General features: G+C 40.7%; 1 protein-coding gene across 1 annotated transcript in view; it reads left to right on the forward strand.

Annotated features, from left to right (window-relative positions):
* The window catches only part of LOC140912581 (mucin-5AC), a 57,795-nt gene that overhangs the window by 18,855 nt on the left and 11,669 nt on the right, over nucleotides 1–27,271 (forward strand). The window contains exons 17-35 of the mRNA XM_073347198.1: nucleotides 427–553; nucleotides 1,220–1,469; nucleotides 2,050–2,099; nucleotides 3,430–3,530; nucleotides 3,677–3,828; nucleotides 4,557–4,695; nucleotides 4,800–4,913; nucleotides 5,170–5,349; nucleotides 5,926–6,165; nucleotides 6,990–7,146; nucleotides 7,795–7,923; nucleotides 8,286–8,430; nucleotides 9,587–9,630; nucleotides 9,731–9,928; nucleotides 11,368–20,925; nucleotides 21,137–21,357; nucleotides 23,535–23,709; nucleotides 23,896–24,146; nucleotides 26,884–27,067. Of these exons, the coding sequence (XP_073203299.1) occupies nucleotides 427–553; nucleotides 1,220–1,469; nucleotides 2,050–2,099; nucleotides 3,430–3,530; nucleotides 3,677–3,828; nucleotides 4,557–4,695; nucleotides 4,800–4,913; nucleotides 5,170–5,349; nucleotides 5,926–6,165; nucleotides 6,990–7,146; nucleotides 7,795–7,923; nucleotides 8,286–8,430; nucleotides 9,587–9,630; nucleotides 9,731–9,928; nucleotides 11,368–20,925; nucleotides 21,137–21,357; nucleotides 23,535–23,709; nucleotides 23,896–24,146; nucleotides 26,884–27,067 (12,415 nt within the window). The remainder of the gene's footprint in view (nucleotides 1–426; nucleotides 554–1,219; nucleotides 1,470–2,049; nucleotides 2,100–3,429; nucleotides 3,531–3,676; nucleotides 3,829–4,556; nucleotides 4,696–4,799; nucleotides 4,914–5,169; nucleotides 5,350–5,925; nucleotides 6,166–6,989; nucleotides 7,147–7,794; nucleotides 7,924–8,285; nucleotides 8,431–9,586; nucleotides 9,631–9,730; nucleotides 9,929–11,367; nucleotides 20,926–21,136; nucleotides 21,358–23,534; nucleotides 23,710–23,895; nucleotides 24,147–26,883; nucleotides 27,068–27,271) is intronic.

A 27,271-nucleotide genomic window follows, 5' to 3' on the forward strand; every position in this document is an offset into this window, starting at 1 on the left:
TACTTCCTTGTAAAGGATTGCATCTTTTTTGCAGGTACTCAGGGTAATTTCCCTTGCAGGGAAGTAATCCAAATTTGTGTGTCTGAAACACTCTTAGATAACTATGACTGCAAAGAAAGAAATGCTTAGATTTTTATACAGATATAAATATACAGACATTAATGGGCCAAATTCTGCTGTCAATTACATTGATGAAAATCCAGAATAAACCCATTGACATACTTCAGATCTATACTGGGGAAAATCAGAGCACCATTTGGTCCATTACGTTGCAAAGTGAGTACATCAAGGTAGAATTTGGCCCTATAATCCATTATAAGACTAAATAGAGCCAGTGATTTTGGCATGTGAATGCAAAAACTTCAAGGGAAATTTCTTTGGATGGGCAGTTCAGTGATTACTAACGACTCTTATCTGTATTCCTAGAACTGTCTGTTTGACACCTGTAACTGTGAAAAGAGTGAGGATTGTATGTGTGCTGCCCTCTCTACCTATGTCAGAGCCTGTGCTGCCAAAGGAGTCCTGTTGAGCGGATGGAGGACCAATGTCTGCAGTAAGTTTTAAAACCATTCACTGGTTAAAAATGATCAGCCAGTAGGACCTTTATACCAGTTTCCAAGAAATCCAGGGCTCTCCCAGTCAAATCTTAAACAAAAGTTTGATGGTGTTCTAGCACCCCTTATAGAATCTAAGGGGTATGAGTAACGGGGGATGTAATGAAAGATAAGTAGGAAGTTACCTAAAGAAGATGCTTCATGAGAATCATGCCTAAGCTGAATGAAAGTCCCAAGGAAATATCAGGGAGCATAAGGCTTTTACTGTGGTTTAATATAATTAGGATGCTTCCAGTTTTATTACTTTAATATACTGATGGTGGAAGGAAGAAGGAGGGTTAGGGTTAGGGTTTAAAAATAAACTGTACAAATCAATATGAGTTAAATTCTCCTCTTGTTTAAACTGAAGGAACCTCATTGACAGCAATGGGGTTCTCTAGTGTACCCATCCGAGATAGTAATTTGTGGGGTAAATTTTGTAGTACAAGTCCAAAAGCCATGTAAATTACATTAAAGTTGACCTCACTTCAGAATTTCATCCATTCCTTTTTAATCTGTGGACACACAGGATCTGTTTTATCATACATAATATATCCAAAATCTGGCATTTATAGCCATCATTAAATAAGCTATGAGTGTAATTTACTTTTTTTTACTCTCTCAAGCCATAACTTCATGCCCCAAATCCCTGACGTACAGCTATGTTGTCAATTCCTGCCAACCCACTTGCCGATCTTTGAGTGAGCCCGATGTCACATGCAACATCAAGTTCACTCCAGTTGATGGCTGCACCTGTGCAAATGGAACTTACATGGATGAAAATGGCAAATGCGTGCCCGCTACTAGCTGTCCTTGTTATTACAAAGGATCTGTGCTACCTTCTGGAGAGGTTGTTCACGACAATGGGGTCATATGGTAAGAGGTTCTTTAACAAAACACTGGGGCTGGACACTGGCAATCATGGAATCATATATATTTTATGGAGTCTAGTCAAGTCAAATGAGTTTCTCTCCCAGTTTAAGAATTTTCAGTGTGAAAATCACAATTATTCATGAATTTTTAGGATTGTCTTTGTTTAGAAGTCTTTCTTTAATCCAGTCAACTAACTCAATTAGCCATATTTTCTCCCTGAATTTAAAAGGTTAAAAAAGTCTACCAGTTTGATATTCCCTGTACTTAAAATGAAGAATGCTGGTGAAACGAATAATATTATGGAAGAAACATTTTAAGTGTAATAATCTATGTAGACAAACTGACTGGGTGGCATTGTCTTAGCATAAGGCACAAGCTTGTTTTCTGGACAGTTATAGCAGAAATGATATGCAAACAATGTTCACCATTCTGCTGAAAAGACACTTTCTATCTCTGGCCACAAGGTGGCATTTCAGTATCCCAGATTCCATAGGAAAGACAGGATGTATGGCAAGATAGAAGCAGCTCTCCATGTAACTAACTATGATTTGAAGCAAACATAATTTCTCTCTCTTTCTCACAGCTCTTGCATACATGGAAAGCTGGACTGCGTTAGAGTGAAACCACAACCAGGTATAACCCCTTTAAAGCTTTATTTTAATTCCCTCCCACACTTCTGAGTGAATTCTGTTTTATTACAACGATGAAGATAGCAAACATCTGAAACCCAGCAGGGAAATTAACCCATCAGAAACTATTTGCATAGCAGTTTTGTAGTATTGAGGATATAATTCTTGAAATGCAAAGTTCCATTCTTTGTATTGTGGCATAGTGGAAACAAAATATGACAAGAACTAAAGGATCTAATTCACAGCAAGATAAGATCTGGTCGCAGTTTTACATATAAAACAGAAAATTGCCCTAGGGAGTACATAAGAACCACTGAATTTCCTAAAAATAAAAAATTACTGGAAGCTTGATAAATATAGGGTGAGGGGTGTGCTTTATGAATTGTTCTCCAAAAGGCAAATTTCCATGAGACTTCTTAAAAATGAAAGTCAGCAAAAGGAAGCAAAAAATAAATAAAAATAATACAGCTGTTAATATAGTTACAAGAATCAGTTTCTTTTTTCAACAAAGAAATGATGGTTGGATGTATTTCTTAACAACTGAAAGGTGGTTCAAAGCACTTATCACAGATTTCAGTGTGTATTAGGTAAAACCCAATAGTATAACATACCACAGACTCCATTCTCCATACAGCAGAAGAAAAAACATTAAGATCCAAATATTGCTCCTGTGCCAATGGCAATTTTTGTAATGACATTCACAGCCAGGGCTCTGGCCATACTTCTGGTTCAGATGTTTAATCCTACAGCTATCATCAGGTGCTTATCCAAGACGTGGCACCCAATCCTGCAGTCGCTACTCAAACAAAAATCTCCCACTGGTGTCAGTGGGAGTTTTAACTGAATCAAGACTGCAGGATTTGGCTACAATTACCATATCTGTGCTTGCAGAGGGGGTAATTAAACATGCAGATGACCAGTTCTGTAACTAACTGGCCATTTGTGCATGCCGTTACATTGCACATGAAAGCTATGCATATGCTATTCTAAAATGCAAAGTAATGTGAGAATTAGTTGCAATTTTTTTTTCTAACTATAATTCCAAGCTTACAACCAAAAGCAATGAACTCCTATATCTGAGGTTATTTATAATTCTAAACAAAGCCTTATTCCAGCTATATGGCTAAATGATTTCAGGAGAGAGCTAAAACGCGTGACAGAGCAAATCAAGGTTATTTACCAGTAACTGGAGCGTTCCAACTAGATTGTGTTCCTTGGTTTAACTCTAAAATCAGGGCTCTTTGGAGGCATATTCATAACAAATAATTACTGTAGCAATAACTGATAACTCTGTGTTTGATCCCAAAATGTCTTATGACTTTTGTCTCCTACAGTCTGTGCAGCTCCCATGGTCTACTTTGACTGCAGCAATGTCACTGCAGGCACAATTGGATCCGAGTGCCAGAAGAGCTGTCAGACGCTGGACATGGGCTGCGTAAGTGCCAATTCCTTATGCCCACTTGAAAACATTTTCACATCCTGACCAAAATTAAATCTCTCACACTCTGTGCTGTTGTAGTTGAATGTTTCTTTCCCACTGACATGATTTATCAAATGATGTTTTCTCTGTGGTTCTTACAGTACAGCACACAATGTGTCTCTGGCTGTGTGTGCCCTAATGATCTCGTGTCTGATGGCAAAGGTGGCTGTGTAGCTGTGGGGAACTGTCCATGTGTTCACAATGAGGCCTCTTACAATCCAGGAGAAACAATCAAAGTCAACTGTAACACATGGTAGGTATATGTTGAATAATTATGGTTTTCACAGTCGTAAAGGGGGATGGGTACATGTCCATGCCACTTAAACTTGAGAAGAATCTCATTTTGCTGTAGCAGAATTAAGACTTATAGCACACACTTGAATGGGGCTCATATTCCATGCAACAGAAGGTGATGTTAGATATACACATAGCCTGTGCTCTAGAATGTGGTTGGCAATGGGATCCTTCACTGCAGGAGGGTTAGTAGTTAGTTCAGCATTGGTATCTAATGTTGAAATCTAATATTCAGCATAAAAAAAAAACAGGCTCTCCTCATTCTTTTCAAAGCCAAACAAGAATAGTTAGGAAATGATGAGGACAACGGTGGGCTTTATATCCCCTCATCTCCATTAGAGACGCACGGGAAAACTTTATGCCTGCTCACTCTACATGCAGTCCCTCAGTGGTGCATACATCTCAAAAAAATCTAAGGGGTTTTGAAATCCAAAAGGTTTTTAAATCATATTGCCCATTTAATCAGAAAATAAATTTATCTTTGAGAATTAATGGGGTCTATGTCCTGTTGGCCCAGAGCTACTATACATTACCGTTTAACATTAGTAAGCACTATTTCCCAGGATCATCGGTTTAATGTATTTTGGGGATAAACAAATTTGGAATCAAATTTACATCTGGCTATATAAGGAGAAATGAATATGTTAAAGTATTTTTGTTACAATTGACCTTTTTTCTCCCGCCTAGCACTTGTAAAAACAGAATGTGGCAATGCACCAATGAATCTTGCCTGGCAACCTGCTCAGTTTATGGAGATGGTCATTACATTACTTTTGATGGCAAACGCTTCAGCTTTAGTGGAGACTGCGAATACACACTGGTCCAGGTACTGAGCTTCTTTCCTGGGATTATTACACCACTAAAAGTATCTTGTGTTCCTACATGTGGTGACCTTACATCACTATCTTTAACTATCACTCCTGTTCTCAGGATTACTGTGGTAAAAACAGTACCAGCCTTGGAACCTTCCGAGTTATCACTGAGAACATCCCCTGTGGAACCACTGGGACCACCTGCTCAAAGGCCATTAAAGTCTTCCTACGGGTGAGTAGCTTCTTTGATAAACTGTGGGAAAGAACATGTGTATCTGGTCTCTGACATGAGTAAGATGCACAATGGACTGTCCAAGGTAGATCTCACTGTAAAAATATCCAATCAGACAGCATAACCTTTCCTAGACATCCAAACTTGCTGCCAGCAATTGCGCTATATTTTAGGAAAAAATGCTATAGAATAATTCAGACAGTTACGGATATGTTAAATCTGTTGGCTTTTTAACTGGCTTTTCTTCCTATTTCAGAACTATGAACTGGTACTCAGTGATGGAAAGTTTGAAGTGATAGAGAAGGTCCGTGGAGGGGAAGTGCCATACAAGGTCCGTTACATGGGCATCTACATGGTGATTGACACTGACACTGGGCTGATTCTCATGTGGGATAAGAAAACCAGCATATTCATCAAGCTCAGCCCAGATTTTAAGGTGAGTTTTAGAAGCTGTATGACTGGGATCAACTCCTATGGATACACTTTAGTGTTACCTCTTGAAGGAGAAAATGGAAGTGCAGTGAAACATAAGTAAGACTTTGACTGCAAGACCGAATGAACTCCTATTGCATATTTTCAATCTTTCAGTGGTGTCTCAAAATAGATCCTTTAGAGTGACAGACCGTAGTGGGGTGATAGGTTGCTTCTGAGTACATCATTCATGTACACAAATTACATAATGATTTCATAACTAACTAGTAGCAGAACACTCATTAAAGGTCATTACTAATAAGGTAGGTTCACAATTAAATAAAACTAGTTAGGATTTTTTTTAAAAAAAAGAATTAAGAACAAAATTATGTGTCTACTTCACTTCTTTCTTCAGACAGGATTCAGTACAATAAAAAAAAGGGTAAGTTTTTCGGTAAAGGTATCTGCGGGGAAAAGTGTGAGGCTGTCACTGAAGAGCCAAAGTCTACATTAAATCTGAAAAGTCAGAGTTTCAGTTAATCACAGACACTGGCAAACACATTTTATTAGCACTCATCAGTTTGTTTGTTTCTCTATGCAGGGTCAGGTCTGTGGCTTGTGTGGGAACTACGATGGCAATGGCATTAATGACTTTACCACCAGAAGTCAGTCTGTGGTAGGAGATGTGCTGGAGTTTGGAAACAGCTGGAAGGTTTCTCCGACTTGCCCAGATGCCAAGAGCAACAAGGATCCTTGCACTGCAAACCCTTACAGGAACTCCTGGGCCCAGAAGCAGTGCAGTATAATCAACAGCAAAGTATTTGCTGCCTGTCACTCTCAGGTATAGCAAATCCTTATGTGGAATCCTTCTAAGCAGGAATTATAATATATACAGAATACCTTAGTGATGCACATTGCGTTGCCATTCCCTGCAGTAAACATAAGGATGCTCTACCTGTTTTTTAATGTATATGTACATTTGATTGTGGAAGAAGCATCATGGGCTTGATCCGGTTCCACACTGAAGTCAATGGAAAGATTTGACTTCAATGGGTGCTGGATCAGGTCCTTTAAGACCAAACTGAACTCGTAGCTAATTCCAGGAGAACTATGCAGAAATTTCACTGAGATTCATTTTCTTTTTTTGCCAAGTCACCTGGTACATCAAAGAAGTATGTGACACTTGCACAGATGTCATCAGATCACCCTTTTTATATGGGACAATCACAGGATGTGTTATTCTGTCCAGCAGGATTAGCTTCTGATAATACCTTTAATTGATAACAGGATGATTGTTGTGATAGGATGTACTAATCTAATTATATTTTTTTCAATTAATTTGCAATGTCCCACAGCTGTTAGGGTAGTCACTTCTCTTACGATTACTAATGCGAGGTGTGTCCTAAACTTGATGTCTTCACTTGACTTTATAAAAAAAAATATTCTTGTAATTTCCCCCCCCAACTTAGACTCTTTTTTCCAAAAATCATAGTTTATTCTGTATGTAGTTCCATTGCTACAGGGAATGATGTTACAAGAGGAAAAGAAAAGAAAGGCATCCATTTACAAACATTTGACTGAAATTTTAGGAGGAGAGGGAATTGCTATTGCAAAGCAAGATGACAAGTGCAAGGAACAAAAATTAAATGTCATGTATTCTAACAGGTTGAACCAAATGAATATTATGAAGCATGCGTGACTGATGCTTGTGCCTGTGACACTGGGGGAGATTGTGAATGTTTCTGTACAGCGGTAGCTTCATATGCTCAAGCATGTAATGAGGCTGGCATTTGTGTTGCATGGAGAACACCATCTATCTGTCGTGAGTATTACAACATAACTTCATGGAGGGAGAGGGAGAAAAAGAAATAAAGAATGAGAAGGAAAAAAAACATAAGAAGAATTGAAGAGGAGTAAAGTACTGCTCCTGAGATGCACTACAATCTGGAAAATAGTAAAATAGCCCAAAGCAAACAGCAAATTATCAATAGAACTATCTACAAAACTTCCTTTTCCAATCTCTCTCCAATTGTAGATATGATTGAAATAAAACTGTGCCCTAGTGATTGTATTAGTTGTTAAATTACTGTATTATCTAGTTACAGATTGTGATATACCACTGCCATCCTAGTAAGTTTTATATATATATACACATACACACACACAGAGCTGTTATCTGTCACAGTGTAAGTAAATAGCAATGCATAGTGGCAGCTGAAAAATTTATGTTCCAGTTAATTGAATTTTATGCTTTCTGTCAGTGTCTTGTAGAGGCTTTGAAACATCACTGTACTCAATACAACTGTAGAAGTAAGATAATCATATTGAATTAGAAACAGGATAACTACTGTTCACTACTTGCAGAATTATGCTAGCATTATGGGATTTGTACACAGCATATGGATAGCTAAGAAGCACTTTGGAAACATTTTGTTACATGTATATTTTCATCCATTTTGCCCTCTTCCAGCTCTGTTCTGTGATTACTACAACCCGCAGGGGGAATGTGAGTGGCACTACAAGCCTTGTGGGTCCCCTTGTATGAAGACCTGCAGGAACCCAAGTGGAAAATGCCTTCATGAGTTACAAGGCTTGGAAGGTAAAATACATTAACTATATCTCACCCTACTTATAAAACCTAATTACTGATGGTGAACTAAAATTCCTACTTCTCAATATATTTAATATTTTTATTAGAAAGTACAAGCCAGGTTAGTGATTATGGAGTTTTCTGAATTGTGTGTAATTCTCTAAAGGGGTCATGATCTTCTTTGGGATTAAAATCCAAATTATTGTATTTGAACTCTGAGAGAAATTTATGCTATGGCAGCAATATCATCATGTCACTAAGGATGACATTCCACCCCTCAACAAGAAATCAATGCAGACTTTAGATAGTTGTCTAGAGACACCCGCAGTGTAAGAGATCCAGTGTCAATATAACTTTCTTTGTTACTGCAGGCTGCTATCCAAAGTGTCCAGAGGACAAGCCCTATTTCGATGAAGATGATATGGAGTGTGTTGATCACTGTGGCTGTTATGATGCCAAGGGAAAATATTACAAGCCAGGAACACCCATTCGTTCAGAAGAGAACTGTCAATCATGGTAAGCTTAGCTGTATGAGGATTTTAGGAGGATCTGAACATAATGTACTGGCCATTAAACTCCATGGTTTGCTAACAGGAATTGGTCTTGTACCTACTGTGCATAAATTACTATTGAATACATAAACACTTTTATTTCTGGGACTGGGAAGGGAAAGGATCATGATCTGAAATTCTTTCCTTTGGAGTGATTTGCTTGAAGCATATTTCTCTGTTTTATTGCGCATTGTGTATTATCCTAAAAAAGACAACCTTCTTTGTACTTCATTTAGGAAACAAATTGACAAGGTATTACTGAAATCATTATCTAAAATTGGTCTATAGCTTAATTCTGTTCATTTGTTTTTGCTATTGTCTTGGCATGTATCTGTCTAGGAGAGTTCTTCAGTATTTTTATATGTTTTATTTTTTGTAACTGATTTCTTCCTTACATAGATATTTACTTAGGGACGTATTCTGATATGCTTCTCATGCTGAATAGCAATTTACTCCACAAAGTCAATAGGACTACTTGCAGAGTACAGTGTTAGTCAGTGTGAACAAAGGTACCAGAATCTAGCCCTTAATTAGTAAGTGAGAAATCCCTATCTTTGTGCACAGCCTGAGTAAACAGACTGTGTTCTCACAGGGGCATACCATCAAGGTCTGAGGAGAGGGAATCCTCCTCACTAGGCTACAGAGCAGTTGAAGAGATTCTCTGGCAGCTATTTCAACCTAAGAGCAACAGTAATTCCGCCGCCACCATCCTTGCTGCACTTCCCCTCCACTGCGGGGAAGTGGTCAGTGGAGCTCTTCCTGCTGCCTCCAAAACCTTCTTCTGTGGCATCATGGAAGGGATGCAGTGGAGAGTATTGTTAATAGGCACAGATGGTGTTACAAATCCTGTCTGCAGATTGAAAGAAGCCTGCCCACCCTGCCTTTCTGCAGCAGAACTGTACCGGTGTGAGAGCTCAGGGCCCTCCTATCACAGGATGGATGAGAACATGACTTGGAGAAAGATTAGGTCTTTTCGAGCTTACCCACACAACTTTTCTCCATGAACTTCATTTTGTTCCTTGGGATATAAATGCAACAGAAACAGTTAAAACAGTAAAATGTATGTGGTTATCCTTTATGCATCTTCAGTCCCATATTTTTTTTCTCTTTTCCACCCACAGTGAATGCACAATGAATGGCATTAAGTGTGAATATGATGAAGATGGTATGTTGACACAGCAGCTTTTATCTGAACATGAACTTTTTGGAACAATCTATTCCATATTACAGGAAATCTAATGATGATATTCTCTTTTGATTTACAGACTGCTACTGCACATATGATGGAAAGCAATATGAGTATGAGGATGTCATCTACAACACTACAGATGGTATTGGCGGATGTATCATTGCAACTTGTGGTCACAATGGAACAATTGATAGAAAAGTCTATGCATGTTCTACACCCTTAACCACAACACCGTTTGTATTTTCCTCTTCAACACCTATATCCACCACAACAGGTATATTTTGAATGAATACATGCGCTCACTGTACTCTTACTTGCTGTTGATTGACATTTACCTACCAAACCATGCCTATAACTCTAATGAATGGATCAGAAACTCAAAAACTAATAAGACCTATTTTTATTTGCATTTTGTGTATTTTATATAGTTTTGATTATAGCTAGAAAACAAATTGAAACATGAAAATATAGAAAATAAAACCACTGTGCATGGTTTTGATATTATCTTTGCTCAAATTCAGACAGATTCATTAGAAAACAATCCCATGGGTATTTTATAAACTGTTATGGCAACTGATTCTATACCACTCTTGTTAAAACTGCTATATAGAAAATTTCCACAGATAGTAATCGGCACAGTCATAGAATCATTCCCTATTATTCATTTATTAAATTGCAGAATGACTAATTTCTCCTAAAATCCCTGTCAGTATCACAGTATTTTGAAAATGTGGTTAGTAAATGGATTGCTCAGACCGAGATACTATGCTTTTCACCTCTAGATCTCTGGTTCAATCTGTCCCAGATTGGTAATGGCTGAAAGTCATGACCATCTGATGGTTGTTTGGTAGCACACGTGAGATTAGTTAGTCATTTTATTATAGTTCTTAGTGCTACATCACAGAAACTGTCACCATAGTTGACATTAACTGGCAACTTTTCAGAAGTTTCAGAGAGGCCTGCATTGAATCAGCAAGGAGCATGAACTACTCTCTCCACCCAAGAGATGGTCCTTTACAAACAGACTTGAAGCACATTAGGACAGCATAAGAAAACTTATACCCCTGATTCAACCCTGCAGTAATTGTTCTATGAATAAATAGAGAGGAGTGCAGGCAATGTGACATGTTCATGAGCAGTAAATTTATATAACAAATAAATTATGTGCATATGTGGCCTACTCCAAAGCCCACTGAATTCAATTATGTCTTTCCATAGCTTCAGTGGGCTTTGGATCGGGACCTTAATGTTCATGAGAAAGTGCAAACATGCTGCGCAAAATGGAAAATGTTATGCAAAGATGTTTTTTCCCAAGTGTGCAAATTATGCATGTGTAAGTCAGGCAACTATTTTTGAAATTTTGGTCATTACTCTTTTTCCTAGCACATCACAAGAAATAATGGACATGCCCTTGGAAGTGATAAATCCAGGCATACCAACAAATTCATATGTTGTGGTTATTTTCACTATTTGAATGGATATTCATTATAATTTAACTAGCCTAATAAATGGATATATTTTTGAGCTGAGTATACTAGCTCATGCCCTTTGGCCAGTGCCTAGACAAGCCCATCTTCCTACAGATAGTAGACATCACACTCAGTCTATTTGGTATAACAGAAAAGAGAATATTTGCTGGAACTTCTTGGTATTCTTCATTTAAAATTGAAGGTTGAGTACTAAATTTTCATTATTTTTGGTTTTTAACTACAGTGACACCGACTACACCAGTCTGCGTTCGTGAAGTATGTCAGTGGTCACAATGGTATGATGTGAGCCATCCAGGGCCTGGGATCAACGATGGAGATTTTGACACTTTTGATAACTTAAGAGACAAAGGTTATAAAGTTTGCAAAGCTCCAAAGGCTGTTGAATGCAGAGCTGAAAAATTCCCAAACACACCATTAAATGAACTAGAGCAAAAAGTAGAATGTAGTACAACAACGGGACTAATATGTTATAATAAGGATCAGCATCAAATGATCTGTGACAACTTCCAGATAAAAATCTTATGCTGTAGCTTTGTACCATGTGATTATACAACTCCTGCCACCACAACGCCTGAGGAGACTACAACACCCATCTCAAAAACGACCACTCCAGAAACTACTGTAACCAGTATATCTTCAACAACTACAGCACTACCTACCAGCACAGAACCTAAAACAACTATTCTTTCCACAAGTACCATGACCTCCAAAACTCCTTCCACAACTCCAGTCACAGAAACAGCGAGTGTGTCCACTTCAACTCTTAGAACCACAGCTCCAACAACAACAATCCCTGAAACAACTTCTAGCCCTTCAACAGAAACTGTATATACTACAGGGGAAATCACCTCCATAACACCTTGTAAACCAAAATGCAAATGGTCTGAATGGCATGATGTCCATTTTCCCAGTCTGGACAATAAAGGAGATTCTGAAACATATGATGATATTAGAGCAGCAGGAAAAGTGATCTGCAGCAAACCTGAAAATATAGAATGTCGAGCTGAGAAATTCCCAGAAAAATCAATTGATAACATTGGCCAAACTGTCCAGTGCAATGTATCCTTTGGACTTGTCTGCAGAAATGAAGATCAGGAAGGAGTGCTCCAAATGTGCTATAACTATCAAATAAAAGTATTCTGCTGTGATGATTTTAGTCATTGTCCATCCACAACTACAGAAACTACAACAACTGCAGGCACAACTATTGTTTCAACGGAAACTTCCACCCAGACTCCTACAACTACAGAAACTACAACTTCAACAGTAAGAACTACACCTTCAACCACCACAACAACAGAAACCACAACCAAAGAAGTTACAACAGCTACTCCTTTAACAACCACCCCTGTAGAAACTACAACAATCATAACTATACCTTTCACTACCACAACCACAGAAACTACAACTACTCTAGGCACACCCATTGTTTCAACAGAAACGTCCACACTGACTTCTACAACTACAGAAACTACATCAACAGTAGGAACTACACATTCATCCACCACCAGCATAGAAACTACAACAATCACAACTACACCTTTCACTACCACAACCACACCAACTACAACAACCTCAGGTACTACAACCATGACAACCCCTCACACTACTACTACAATACCAACCACTACGCCAATAACCTCAACACCAATTCCAGACACTTTTACAACTACAACTACTTCACCAACCACTACTCAAACCACCACCACAGAATTTACCACAATAGTAAGTACAACCACTACACCAACAACCACTGAAACTACCACAGCTGCAACTACTACACCTATTTCAACAACAAAACCTACATCATCAATAACAGTAACTACTCCAGCAATAACCACAGTCTCAGAAACTACAACAGCTGTGACAACTGTTCCTATAACAACTCCTGGTTGTTTTAAAGAACTATGTGAATGGTCACAATGGTATGATGTAAGTTACCCAGGGTCTGCTATCAATGGTGGAGATTTCGATACATTTAAGAATATAAGAGCCAAAGGATACAAAGTATGCAAAGCTCCAAAGGCTGTGGAATGTAGAGCAGAAAGATTCCCTAACACAGCATTAAATGATCTGGAGCAAAATGTAATATGCAGCAAAACAGAAGGGCTGATATGTTATAACAAGGATCAACTTCCACCAATCTGCTATAATTACCAGATCAAAATTCAGTGTTGCCAAAATGTAAATGTACCATGCCCAGCCACTACAATGACAGTAACAACCACCCCAGCCACTACCCCAATTGTAACAACCACCCCAGCCACTACAACAATACTAACAACCACCACCACAATACTAACAACCACCCCAACCATTACCCCAATAGGAACAACCACCCCAGCCACTACTCCAAGAGTAACAACCACACCAACCATTACCCCAATAGGAACAACCACCCCAGCCACTACTCCAAGAGAAACAACCACCACAACAATACTAACAACCACTCCAACCATTACCCCAATAGGAACAACCACCCCAGCCACTACTCCAAGAGTAACAACCACCCCAGCCACTACTCCAAGAGTAACAACCACCACAACAATACTAACAACCACCCCAACCACTACCCCAATAGGAACAACCACCCCAGCCACTACTCCAAGAGTAACAACCACCACAACAATACTAACAACCACCCCAACCATTACCCAAATAGGAACAACCACCCCAGCCACTACTCCAAGAGTAACAACCACCCCAGCTACTACCCGAATAGAAACAACCACCCCAGCAACTACTCCAATAGTAAAAACCACCCCAGCCACGACAAAGACAGTAACAACAAGGACGACAGCAATAACACACCACATTATTACCCATATAAAAACAACAAAACCACCTCAAACAGGACCTATACATCAAGAAACGACTAAAGCAATGCACAGTACAACTAAAGAAACCACACTGGTGAGTAAAACAACACCAGAAAGAACTCCAGTCACAACAACATCAACAATCTCCACAACACTGCCAACTACCACAATTGTAGAAACCACCACTAGTGAAACAACCCAAAGCACAACGACAATTGGTACCACCTCTCTACCTACCACAGAAATCCCCACAACATCGCCAAGACCCACAACTTCACAAACATCTATTTCCTCAACTACAACGTGTCAGCCAATGTGCACATGGTCCAAATGGTTTGATGTTGATTTTCCCTCTTCTGGACCTAAAGAAGGAGACATTGAAACCTACAACAACATAAGGGCAGCAGGAGAGAAAATCTGCAGAAAGCCTGAAAATATTGAGTGTAGGGCAGAACATTACCCGGACAAGAGCATCGACCAGATCGGTCAAGTTGTGCAGTGCGATGTCAATTTTGGGCTGGTGTGCAAAAATGAGGATCAAATTGGGAAATTTAAAATGTGTGTCAATTACGAGGTACGTGTTTTCTGCTGTGAAGAAAACCCTAACTGCCCAACCACAACCAGAAGTATCGCGACCACAACTACACGTACGCCACCAACTACACTCAAAGAAACCACCATTGAAGTCACAACTTCGCCTAAACCACCAGTCACAAAAACACCAGGAACTACCACTTCTGAAACAACTCCAGTCACTACACCTAAAAGTACAACCAGAAGCACAACGGGCACCACTACTCTACCTCCCAAAGAAACCACCACAACATCAGCAATCTCCACAACACTGCCAACTACCACAATTGTAGAAACCACCACTAGTGAAACAACCCAAAGTACAACGACAACTGGTACCACCTCTCTACCTACCACAGAAATCCCCACAACATCGCCAAAACCCACAACTTCACAAACATCTATTTCCTCAACTACAACGTGTCAGCCAACGTGCACATGGTCCAAATGGTTTGATGTTGATTTTCCCTCTTCTGGACCTAAAGAAGGAGACATTGAAACCTATAACAACATAAGGGCAGCAGGAGAGAAAATCTGCAGAAAGCCTGAAAATATTGAGTGTAGGGCAGAACATTACCCGGACATAAGCATCAACCAGATCGGTCAAGTTGTGCAGTGCGATGTCAATTTTGGGCTGGTGTGCAAAAATGAGGATCAAATTGGGAAATTTAAAATGTGTTTCAATTACGAGGTACGTGTTTTCTGCTGTGAAGAAAACCCTAACTGCCCAACCACAACCAGAAGTATCGCGACCACAACTACACGTACACCACCAACTACACTCAAAGAAACCACCAGTGAAGTCACAACTTCGCCTAAACCACCAGTCACAAAAACACCAGGAACTACCACTTCTGAAACAACTCCAATCACTACACCTAAAAGTACAACCAGAAGCACAACGGGTACCACTACTCTACCTCCCAAAGAAACCACCACAACATCAGCAATCTCCACAACACTGCCAACTACCACAATTGTAGAAACCACCACTAGTGAAACAACCCAAAGTACAACGACAACTGGTACCACCTCTCTACCCACCACAGAAATCCCCACAACATCGCCAAGACCCACAACTTCACAAACATCTATTTCCTCAACTACAACGTGTCAGCCAACGTGCACATGGTCCAAATGGTTTGATGTTGATTTTCCCTCTTCTGGACCTAAAGAAGGAGACATTGAAACCTATAACAACATAAGGGCAGCAGGAGAGAAAATCTGCAGAAAGCCTGAAAATATTGAGTGTAGGGCAGAACATTACCCGGACATAAGCATCAACCAGATCGGTCAAGTTGTGCAGTGCGATGTCAATTTTGGGCTGGTGTGCAAAAATGAGGATCAAATTGGGAAATTTAAAATGTGTTTCAATTACGAGGTACGTGTTTTCTGCTGTGAAGAAAACCCTAACTGCCCAACCACAACCGGGAGTATCGCGACCACAACTACACGTACGCCACCAACTACACTCAAAGAAACCACCATTGAAGTCACAACTTCGCCTAAACCACCAGTCACAAAAACACCAGGAACTACCACTTCTGAAACAACTCCAGTCACTACACCTAAAAGTACAACCAGAAGCACAACGGGCACCACTACTCTACCTCCCAAAGAAACCACCACAACATCAGCAATCTCCACAACACTGCCAACTACCACAATTGTAGAAACCACCACTAGTGAAACAACCCAAAGTACAACGACAACTGGTACCACCTCTCTACCTACCACAGAAATCCCCACAACATCGCCAAGACCCACAACTTCACAAACATCTATTTCCTCAACTACAACGTGTCAGCCAACGTGCACATGGTCCAAATGGTTTGATGTTGATTTTCCCTCTTCTGGACCTAAAGAAGGAGACATTGAAACCTACAACAACATAAGGGCAGCAGGAGAGAAAATCTGCAGAAAGCCTGAAAATATTGAGTGTAGGGCAGAACATTACCCGGACATAAGCATCAACCAGATTGGTCAAGTTGTGCAGTGCGATGTCAATTTTGGGCTGGTGTGCAAAAATGAGGATCAAATTGGGAAATTTAAAATGTGTTTCAATTACGAGGTACGTGTTTTCTGCTGTGAAGAAAACCCAAACTGCCCAACCACAACCAGAAGTATCGCAACCACAACTACACGTACGCCACCAACTACACTCAAAGAAACCACCAGTGAAGTCACAACTTCGCCTAAACCACCAGTCACAAAAACACCAGGAACTACCACTTCTGAAACAACTCCAATCACTACACCTAAAAGTACAACCAGAAGCACAACGGGCACCACTACTCTACCTCCCAAAGAAACCACCACAACATCAGCAATCTCCACAACACTGCCAACTACCACAATTGTAGAAACCACCACTAGTGAAACAACCCAAAGTACAATGACAACTGGTACCACCTCTCTACCTACCACAGAAATCCCCACAACATCGCCAAGACCCACAACTTCACAAACATCTATTTCCTCAACTACAACGTGTCAGCCAACGTGCACATGGTCCAAATGGTTTGATGTTGATTTTCCCTCTTCTGGACCTAAAGAAGGAGACATTGAAACCTATAACAACATAAGGGCAGCAGGAGAGAAAATCTGCAGAAAGCCTGAAAATATTGAGTGTAGGGCAGAACATTACCCGGACATAAGCATCAACCAGATCGGTCAAGTTGTGCAGTGCGATGTCAATTTTGGGCTGGTGTGCAAAAATGAGGATCAAATTGGGAAATTTAAAATGTGTTTCAATTACGAGGTACGTGTTTTCTGCTGTGAAGAAAACCCTAACTGCCCAACCACAACCAGAAGTATCGCGACCACAACTACACGTACGCCACCAACTACACTCAAAGAAACCACCATTGAAGTCACAACTTCGCCTAAACCACCAGTCACAAAAACACCAGGAACTACCACTTCTGAAACAACTCCAATCACTACATCTAAAAGTACAACCAGAAGCACAACGGGCACCACTACTCTACCTCCCAAAGAAACCACCACAACATCAGCAATCTCCACAACACTGCCAACTACCACAATTGTAGAAACCACCACTAGTGAAACAACCCAAAGTACAACGACAACTGGTACCACCTCTCTACCTACCACAGAAATCCCCACAACATCGCCAAGACCCACAACTTCACAAACATCTATTTCCTCAGCTACAACGTGTCAGCCAACGTGCACATGGTCCAAATGGTTTGATGTTGATTTTCCCTCTTCTGGACCTAAAGAAGGAGACATTGAAACCTATAACAACATAAGGGCAGCAGGAGAGAAAATCTGCAGAAAGCCTGAAAATATTGAGTGTAGGGCAGAAGATTACCCGGACATAAGCATCGACCAGATCGGTCAAGTTGTGCAGTGTGATGTCAATTTCGGGCTGGTGTGCAAAAATGAGGATCAAATTGGGAAATTTAAAATGTGTGTCAATTACGAGGTACGTGTTTTCTGCTGTGAAGAAAACCCTAACTGCCCAACCACAACCGGGAGTATTGCGACCACAACTACACGTACGCCACCAACTACACTCAAAGAAACCACCATTGAAGTCACAACTTCGCCTAAACCACCAGTCACAAAAACACCAGGAACTACCACTTCTGAAACAACTCCAATCACTACACCTAAAAGTACAACCAGAAGCACAACGGGCACCACTACTCTGCCTCCCAAAGAAACCACCACAACATCAGCAATCTCCACAACACTGCCAACTACCACAATTGTAGAAACCACCACTAGTGAAACAACCCAAAGTACAACGACAATTGGAACCACCTCTCTACCTACCACAGAAATCCCCACAACATCGCCAAGACCCACAACTTCACAAACATCTATTTCCTCAACTACAACGTGTCAGCCAACGTGCACATGGTCCAAATGGTTTGATGTTGATTTTCCCTCTTCTGGACCTAAAGAAGGAGACATTGAAACCTACAACAACATAAGGGCAGCAGGAGAGAAAATCTGCAGAAAGCCTGAAAATATTGAATGTAGGGCAGAACATTACCCGGACATAAGCATCGACCAGATCGGTCAAGTTGTGCAGTGCGATGTCAATTTTGGGCTGGTGTGCAAAAATGAGGATCAAATTGGGAAATTTAAAATGTGTTTCAATTACGAGGTACGTGTTTTCTGCTGTGAAGAAAACCCTAACTGCCCAACCACAACCAGAAGTATCGCAACCACAACTACACGTACGCCACCAACTACACTCAAAGAAACCACCAGTGAAGTCACAACTTCGCCTAAACCACCAGTCACAAAAACACCAGGAACTACCACTTCTGAAACAACTCCAATCACTACACCTAAAAGTACAACCAGAAGCACAACGGGCACCACTACTCTGCCTCCCAAAGAAACCACCACAACATCAGCAATCTCCACAACACTGCCAACTACCACAATTGTAGAAACCACCACTAGTGAAACAACCCAAAGTACAACGACAATTGGAACCACCTCTCTACCTACCACAGAAATCCCCACAACATCGCCAAGACCCACAACTTCACAAACATCTATTTCCTCAACTACAACGTGTCAGCCAACGTGCACATGGTCCAAATGGTTTGATGTTGATTTTCCCTCTTCTGGACCTAAAGAAGGAGACATTGAAACCTACAACAACATAAGGGCAGCAGGAGAGAAAATCTGCAGAAAGCCTGAAAATATTGAATGTAGGGCAGAACATTACCCGGACATAAGCATCGACCAGATCGGTCAAGTTGTGCAGTGCGATGTCAATTTTGGGCTGGTGTGCAAAAATGAGGATCAAATTGGGAAATTTAAAATGTGTTTCAATTACGAGGTACGTGTTTTCTGCTGTGAAGAAAACCCTAACTGCCCAACCACAACCAGAAGTATCGCAACCACAACTACACGTACGCCACCAACTACACTCAAAGAAACCACCAGTGAAGTCACAACTTCGCCTAAACCACCAGTCACGAAAACACCAGGAACTACCACTTCTGAAACAACTCCAATCACTACACCTAAAAGTACAACCAGAAGCACAACGGGCACCACTACTCTGCCTCCCAAAGAAACCACCACAACATCAGCAATCTCCACAACACTGCCAACTACCACAATTGTAGAAACCACCACTAGTGAAACAACCCAAAGTACAATGACAATTGGAACCACCTCTCTACCTACCACAGAAATCCCCACAACATCGCCAAGACCCACAACTTCACAAACATCTATTTCCTCAACTACAACGTGTCAGCCAACGTGCACATGGTCCAAATGGTTTGATGTCGATTTTCCCTCTTCTGGACCTAAAGAAGGAGACATTGAAACCTATAACAACATAAGGGCAGCAGGAGAGATAATCTGTAGAAAGCCCGAAAATATTGAGTGCAGGGCAGAACATTACCCAGACATAAGCATCGACCAGATCGGTCAAGTTGTGCAGTGCGATGTCAATTTCGGGCTGGTGTGCAAAAATGAGGATCAAATTGGGAAATTTAAAATGTGTGTCAATTACGAGGTACGTGTTTTCTGCTGTGAAGAAAACCCTAACTGCCCAACCACAACCAGAAGTATCGCAACCACAACTACACGTACGCCACCAACTACACTCAAAGAAACCACCAGTGAAGTCACAACTTCGCCTAAACCACCAGTCACAGAAACACCAGGAACTACCACTTCTGAAACAACTCCAGTCACTACACCTAAAAGTACAACCAGAAGCACAACGGGCACCACTACTCTGCCTCCCAAAGAAACCACCACAACATCAGCAATCTCCACAACACTGCCAACTACCACAATTGTAGAAACCACCACTAGTGAAACAACCCAAAGTACAACGACAACTGGTACCACCTCTCTACCTACCACAGAAATCCCCACAACATCGCCAAGACCCACAACTTCACAAACATCTATTTCCTCAACTACAACGTGTCAGCCAACGTGCACATGGTCCAAATGGTTTGATGTTGATTTTCCCTCTTCTGGACCTAAAGAAGGAGACATTGAAACCTATAACAACATAAGGGCAGCAGGAGAGAAAATCTGCAGAAAGCCTGAAAATATTGAGTGTAGGGCAGAACATTACCCGGACATAAGCATCGACCAGATCGGTCAAGTTGTGCAGTGCAATGTCAATTTCGGGCTTGTGTGCAATAATGAGGATCAAATTGGGAAATTTAAAATGTGTTTCAATTACGAGGTACGTGTTTTGTGCTGTGAAGAAAATGTAAATTGTCCTGTTACAACCTCAGTTTTGTCAACAACGCCCACACGAGTAACCACTCCAACTCTCTCAAGTACACAAACAGGAACAACAGAAGTAACCATGACAACTACTCACTGCTTTTGCCAAATTGAGGATGCTGTTTTTGCACCTGGTAAGTCTTTTACAATCCATGAGAATATATTTAAAATAGATTTTTATATCATGTTTGAGTCGGTATTTTAATTAAAGTACAGATTAGAATTTTCTAATTATATTAAAATTTTACATAATCACATTTAACTAATGCAGTTTTTTCAATCATTATTTTATGTTTTTTCTTTGTATATTGTATTGTGTGTATTCTAATGGTTGTTTTTTTATAGGTGAAATTATTTACAACAGAACAGACAAGGATGGATGTAATTTTTATGCCATTTGTAGTAAAACATGTTCAGTGGAGCGATTTAAGGGACCATGTAGCTCAACAACTCCAGCAACAACAAATACTCCGACAACTTCAACATCTAAACCAACTACGACTCCCACTACAACAGTTAGTTCCACCACTAAAATTGAGTGTCCTGATGCTAAACCTCCCAGAAAGGTATTGATCTCTTATGATCTTGTTCAGGCTTGAAATTACTTTTAATAATAATGGGGCTCGCAGGAAAGAACATTATAAATTATTTGAAACTGAAAGACCACATATGTTTTTAAAATAATTCTTGTGGTAGATAATGTGCCCCCGTTTGTGCAAAATTGGTATAAACTCTTGTAGGACAGCCTGGGTATTACATGTTAATTTGTGCAACCTGGTATCTGCAAATTGCAAAGAGAATTAATCTTCCAAAATATTTTATTGTAACTGAAGTGGATAGCTCTTTATTCTCTCCATTCTGTAATGGCCAGTCTTGCCTCTTCTGTACACTGGAGTAGGGGATGGGGATGCCTCTTACTCCTGGGGTATATTAGCTCTACACTGGACTGATAATTCTTCAGTATACTCAAGATAGTGTGGAAAACTGTTTCTGGGCCTACTTTACACTGTAACCCACAGAGAAGCTTAGGGTGTGCTAATAGGTGACCAGGTGTCCAATTTTCAACCGGAACACCCAGTTGAAAAGGGATCCTGGCAGCTTTGGTCAGCATCACCGACCAGGCCATTAAAAGTCTGGTCTGCGGTGCTGCGGAGCTAAGGCAGGCTAGTCCCTAGCTGTCCTGGCTCTGTGCTGCACCCTGGAGATGGCCAGCAGGTCCGGCTCCTGGGCAGGCGGGGGCATAGGGTTCCACTCACTGCCTCCACCCCGAGCACTAACTCCACACTCCCATTGGCCGGGAACTGTGGCCAATGGGAGCTGCAGGCAAGAACAGCATGCAGAAATGCCTGCCGCGCCTCCGCCTAGGAGCCGGACCTGCTGACTACTTCTGGGGCGCAACACAGTCAGGACAGGCAGGAAGCCTGTCTTTGCCCCCCCCCACCCACCCCCCCGCTATGCCACTGACCGGGACTGCCGGAGGTAAGCCTGCGCCGCAGCCCCAAACCACTGCCCCCCTGACCCCCCCCAAACCCAAAGCCCCCACCTGCTCCCCAAAACCCTCATCCCCAGCCCCACCCCAGAGCCCACACCCCCAGACCGAGCCCTCATCCCCTCCCACATCACAACCCCTTGCCTCAACCCACAGCCCCCTCCGGCACCCTGAACCCCTCATCCCCAGCTCTACCCCAGACCCTGCACCTGCAGACGGAGCCCTCATCCCTGTGCCTTGACCAACATCCCTTTGCATAACCCAAGCTCTCACTCTTTCTCATGAAGATCTTTGGGCGGTAGTATCATACATGTTGCAAGGGCAAGGGGGCAATATGATTTCTCTGGGTTAAAACACACCTTCAAAATTACCTCTGCAGCCTTAGTATATGTGGGAATTTAGGGGGATGTCACTTCTCCCCGCTGTGATCATCATTAGGGAGAGATCTCTCATGCTGACATGGGTTGCTCCTCTCCTGACTGAGGTATAAAGCAGTGGAGCTCTCCAGGCTTTGTTGCTCAATTAAAGTTCACACTGGCTGAGTCTCAACAGAATCTTTTTCTCACATATGAAAAATAATGGAAGTTCTGTGCATGCACCAGTACGCTGGTGTCATCTACAAGGATTCTGTCAGGAAACGAGTAGGGTCACGAAGTCCCCTCCCCTTGCCACAGTCCAGATTTAGGGCACGTAGAGAAGCTACAGAGCTTCCCCTGCCCTCTTCAGAATTCCTGGGGTACTGTGTGTCCAAGAAACCTGATTATGCTTTGGAACACCAGATGGAATATTACCACAGAGCACCATACTGCCAGAGTTTAGTCTTAAAGGTTTTTTGTTTTGTTTTTTTGCCATTGACACAAAAGTTATAGGAATATTATCATAAGGCAGAGCAGAACAAATGCCTGTAGACACGGCTGCCTAACCCTTTCCATTATAACTGTCTGTTTTCAGTTTTTTATAAGTTTCAACATATTCCTTGATTACCTGCTTTGGGTTGAATTGTTTTAGAAAGTTTGAGCAAAGACAATTCCACTACTGCTCATCATTTTGTAGTGTAAAATGTACTGCACGATAACGGTCACCAAAATTTCCAAAACGTGGATGTCAAACATTAGAGAGAAGAAATATATCATAAGAAACATAACCACCCAAACACTGCAAGCATCATAACATTTTGGAACTAAAAATCTGTATAAAGCTCAAACCTAATTGTAAGCTCTTCGGACACCAATTCCGTTTTTTTTTTTTAAACAGACAGGTGAAACATGGAAGATATCCAACTGTACCACTGCAACTTGCGAGGGAAATAACAAAGTTGTTATACAGCAAATAAAATGCCCACCTGTAAAGAAAATTACCTGTGCCAATGGATACCCACCAGTAAAGGTCTTCAGTGAGGATGGCTGCTGTTACCATTATGAATGTGAATGTAAGTGACAACTAAATTAAGGAAGAACATCACTGAAAATATACAACACACTTAAATGGAATATATGGGGATTTGTTTTTCATGGTTCCAGGGCTATCTAGAAGGTTGAGTTACTGGCTTAACTTTCTAAATTCTTTCTTGTAGACTTATTTTAGTCTTAGCATCTACATTTTTCCTCTTTACCAGGTGTCTGTAGTGGCTGGGGTGACCCTCACTACATTACATTTGATGGAACCTATTACACATTCCTTGACAACTGCACATATACCCTTGTGAAGCAGATTACCCCTAAATATGACAACTTCCATGTTGACATTGACAATTACTTCTGTGATGCAGAAGATGGACTTTCCTGTCCTCAGTCCATTATTGTTTACTACAAGTCCATGGTTGTAGTGCTGACACGTGAACTCTACAATGGAGTGATGGCTAATAAGGTAAAATATAATTCTTTAAAGTTTTTTGCAGTGTTCCTATTAAATTTCCTATTTCAGCAAAACAGAAATAAGGTGTACCGGCATTTGTCTGAACCTCATGTGAAATATTGAGTGCATTTATGTTCATTATAGCACAGAAATGCTTAGGCAGAGGGCATCATAGGATAAAAAAAAATTATGCCAATTCTCAAGAAGCAAACATATAATAGAAAGTTTAGGGAGCTAGAGCTATCCTTACTGGAAAATTAGAAAATTATGGAAGAGGTGGATGCATTTGACAGAGTTAAATTCCCAAGAGTGAGGAAGTTCAAAAACTAGGGAATATGTCGTATTGTAAAGTATAAAAGTAAAGTCACCAAATAAAATTAATAGGCAGCAGGTTTAAAACAAATAAAAGGAAGTATTTCTTCACACAATGCACAGTCAACCTGTGGAACTCCTTGCCAGAGGATGCTGTGAAGGCCAAGACCATAACAGGATTCAAAAAAGAACTAGATAAATTCATGGAGGACAGGACCATCAATGGCTATTAACCAGGATGGGCAGGAATGGTGTCCCTAGCCTCTGTTTGCCAGAAGCTGGGAATGAGCGACAAGGGATGGATCACTTGATGATTACCTGTTCTGTTCATTCCCTCCGGGGCACCTGGCATTGGCCACTGTCAGAAGACAGGATACTGGGCTAGATGGACCTTTGGTCTGACCCAGTAGGGCCATTCTTATGTTCTTAGTAAGATTAGATTATGAGTTCTAGCATGAGTCACAAACCCATGGAGTATGTTATTGAGGCAGGTGAATAAAGCAAGATATTCTGGTTTTGGAACTGATTAAGACATAGTCTTTTGTAAGGGCTGGTGTGGAAATTAATTGCTCCTGGGGGACTTCTGTCTGAGGCAAACTCATATATTGTGTGCAAAAAATCAATACAAAGGGGTACAGATATACACCGGAAAACCAATTCTCCCTTAATGGTGCAAACCAGCACTCAGTCCACGTTAGTTGGCCGAATGGGGATCTCCCCCTGAGTATGGAGATCTTTGAATAGCATAAAGCCCCCCTAATAGCTGAAGAAAAGGGGATGAATGGTTGAAGAGAAGGGGATGAACTAGAGCATCCATTTACCCCAGTAATCCTAAATTGCTGTTGGCAGTTGGTGAAAATTAGAAGTGGCCTCATGCTGCCCTATTTTATTTTGGGGACTGACCTGGCACTCAGATGGCTCAGGATGGTGGGAGGGGAGATGCAAAGGTGTGTGCGTCTCGCCCCCATACAGAGCTGTGCCAAGCACTCATAAGCCACTGTCAGGGACAGGATAGGGAAGTGTCTCTCAACCTTTCCAGATGACTGTACCCCTTTCAAAAGTCTGTTTTGTCTTGTGTACCCCCAAGTTTCACCTCACTTAAAAAATCAGACATAAAAATACAAAAAAAAAAGGAGTACTTGTGACACCTTAGAGACTAACCAATTTATTTGAGCATAAGCTTTCGTGAGCTACAGCTCACTTCATTGGATGCATTCAGTGGAAATGAATGCATCCGATGAAGTGAGCTGTACCTCACGAAAGCTTATGCTCAAATAAACTGGTTAGTCTCTAAGGTGCCGCAAGTCCTCCTTTTCTTTTTGCGGATACAGACTAACACGGCTGCTACTCTGAAACCTAAAAATACAAAAGTGTCACAGCCCACTACTACTGAAAAAGTGCTGACTTTCTCATTTTTACCATAGAATTATAAAATAAATCTATAGAAATACAAATATGGTACTTACATTTCAATGTATTGTATACAGAGCAGTATAAACAAATCATTGCCTATGAAATTTTAGTTTGTACTAACTTCGCTAGTGCTTTTTGTGGAGCCTGTTCTAAAACAAGGCAAATATCTAGGTAAGTTGATGTACCCCCTGGAAGACCTCTGAATACCCCCAGGAGTACCCATACCCCTGGTTGAGAACCACTGGAATAGGGCATATTGTAAAATGTAGCCCAATGATTCCCAGTCAAAACAGAATGGTACTTGAGGGATCTGCAACTCTCCCTCCTCCATCCCAATCAATGAGAAAAGAGTTACGTTCCTAACATAGAAATAATTCCTGAAGAACAATATCACCAACCAAAAGTCCACACTTTTGTTAGCACCTGGAATTTGTATGTGGCAAATGTAAGTAACAGCTTAATTTCAAGAGGAAACAAATCATCATATAAAAATGATGGGTAAAATGTATATTTCAATATGAGTTCCAGGGGCTCTCCCTGAGCTAGACACCCCTCATGGTTTAGTCCATTATGATTATACAATAATGACAGGGTTATAACAGAATAATGGCATGAATCTTGCTGCAGCTTAAAAAATTACGGCCTAGTCATTTTCTGTAAGGAAAAATGCCTACAAAAAGACGCAAATGATATTTTCACTCTTTATATTTGGCCTTAAAATAATGTGTATTAGCATAGAGCCTGCCCACATGGAATATGACTAATTGCATAACAATGCTAATTGAACAGGACCACTCTGATAATTAGTCCCACAACTAAGTCACTCGGGGAGTGTAAAGCAGCACAAGAAAGGAAAAAAACCAATATGAGTTATTATTATAAAATTCTGGTGTGGGATATGAGGAACATGGGATATGATATCATAAAATGACATGATTATAAATATTAGTAAACAAATTATTTTAAAATATGTGTCTAACAAAAGAGACTCCTGCAATTACATAATTTTTAACCCCATATGCAGATTATCTTCAATAAAATGATTGTCAAACCAGGCTTCCAGAAAGATGGCATTTCTGTTTCCATGCTTGGCATCAACATGGTTGTTGAAATACCTGAGATTGGAGCTACCATCACCTTCAGTGGGTTGATCTTCTCAGTGAAACTCCCATTCAGCAAATTTGGCAATAACACTGAAGGACAGTGTGGTAAGATAGATGCATTTAATCATCCTCTTCTCACTCTCCCTATGTTTATTCCCTGAGCCAGATAGTTATTCAAGCTTACCATAGACTGAAATTCCTCAAAAGTAAAGTAAATGGATTTAGGTGAGAATTTGGATCTCATCCATTGTTACTTTTTTATATCACTTCTATCTGCTTCTAACAAATAGGTTCAAATGCTTAATATTT

The sequence above is a fragment of the Lepidochelys kempii genome, chromosome 6, assembly GCF_965140285.1.
Source record: "Lepidochelys kempii isolate rLepKem1 chromosome 6, rLepKem1.hap1, whole genome shotgun sequence".
NCBI lineage: Eukaryota > Metazoa > Chordata > Testudines > Cheloniidae > Lepidochelys > Lepidochelys kempii.